General features: G+C 62.7%; 1 protein-coding gene across 4 annotated transcripts in view; it reads left to right on the top strand.

Annotated features, from left to right (window-relative positions):
- The window catches only part of GAK (cyclin G associated kinase), a 74502-nt gene that overhangs the window by 64553 nt on the left and 8679 nt on the right, over nt 1-1270 (top strand). For all 4 annotated transcript variants that reach the window (XM_032253873.1, XM_032253872.1, XM_032253875.1 and 1 more), the window contains one exon: nt 443-556. In XM_032253873.1, coding sequence (XP_032109764.1) covers nt 443-556 — 114 coding nt within the window. The remainder of the gene's footprint in view (nt 1-442; nt 557-1270) is intronic.

Raw genomic sequence — 1270 nt, 5'->3', positions numbered from 1 at the left:
CCTGGCTGGTCCCGAGGAGCAGTGTGGGGTTTGGAGGCAGCGTCCTCCGTGTGCGGCTGGGTCCTGGCTGGTCCCGAGGAGCAGTGTGGGGTGTGGAGGCAGCGTCCTCCGTGTGTGGCTGGTCCCTGAGGAGCAGTGTGGGGTGTGGAGGCAGCGTCCTCCGTGTGCAGCTGGGTCCTGGCTGGTCCCGAGGAGCAGTGTGGGGTGTGGAGGCAGTGTCCTCCGTGTGTGGCTGGTCCCCAAGGAGCAGTGTGGGGTGTGGAGGCAGCGTCCTCCGTGTGCAGCTCGGTCCTGGCTGGTCATGTGCACGCAGGCCTGGCAGGTGCCAACTCTCAGGCAGGTGCGAGGCTATCATGTCCTAAGGAGGCAGGATTGGAGGTCCCAGGAGGGTGTGTTTCACTTCAGGTGGTGCTTGTTCTAACGCGCTGTGACCCTTCTCCAGGCCCCCTCTTCACTGGAGGTCAGCCAGCCCCTTGTGGCTCTCAGGCCAGCCGGACCAAGTCTCAGAACCTGGACCCATTTGCCGACCTTGGTGACCTCAGCTCCGGCCTCCAAGGTAACATGGAGGGAATGTCCAGGGTGTGGGAGATGTTTTCTTGTAGGAGGTTTATTCTTGTCTGTGTGACTGAGCTGCCAAAGTGAAGTCTTTGCCTCTGTTTACAAGACCCCCGAGCCCAGAGCACAGTGACCCCTGGGGACAGCATGTCCGCACCTGTTCCAGGCAGCTGTCTGCTGACTAGCTAAAACCAGGTGTGGCTGAAACTGGCACTGCTGCCAGCCTGGTGCGTGATCTATCCTGCCCTCGGGCTGTGGGGGCCATCTGGCAATCGGGGCCTCCATGTGGAAGTGGGGTGTGGCCGGGCTCTGCTCGGCCCCCAGAGGCTATGCTCAGAACACGCTGGCCTTTGGCCACAGGAACCAAGCCCACCCTCTCCAGCCCCATGTCTGCCTCAGGCCTGGCCCTGGCACCATGGCCTGAGTCTCTGGTCCCACGTCTGCCTCAGGCCAGGCTGGGAGGCTGTGGCTTCGCATCTCCTCTGACCTGACGCTCCCAGGTCTCCAGGTTCACTTCCGGGACGTGTCCCCCTGGGTCCCTGTGGCTTCTCAGAAGCAGCATTGGTGGCAGGGTGGAATCCTGGGTGGGAAGTGGCTCCACCTTGGGATGTATGTTGGTGCCAGTGACCCCCAGACACTCCAGCATACAACCCCACACTGGGCGCCTCCGCTCCTCAGCTCCAGTGACCCCCAGACACTCCAGCATACAACCCCA

This window comes from Sapajus apella, unplaced genomic scaffold (genome assembly GCF_009761245.1).
Source record: "Sapajus apella isolate SASKATOON/1434 unplaced genomic scaffold, GSC_monkey_1.0 scaffold85, whole genome shotgun sequence".
Lineage (NCBI taxonomy): Eukaryota > Metazoa > Chordata > Mammalia > Primates > Cebidae > Sapajus > Sapajus apella.
Note: the sequence above shows the minus strand (reverse complement) of the source record. Positions and strands in the feature narration are given on the sequence as shown.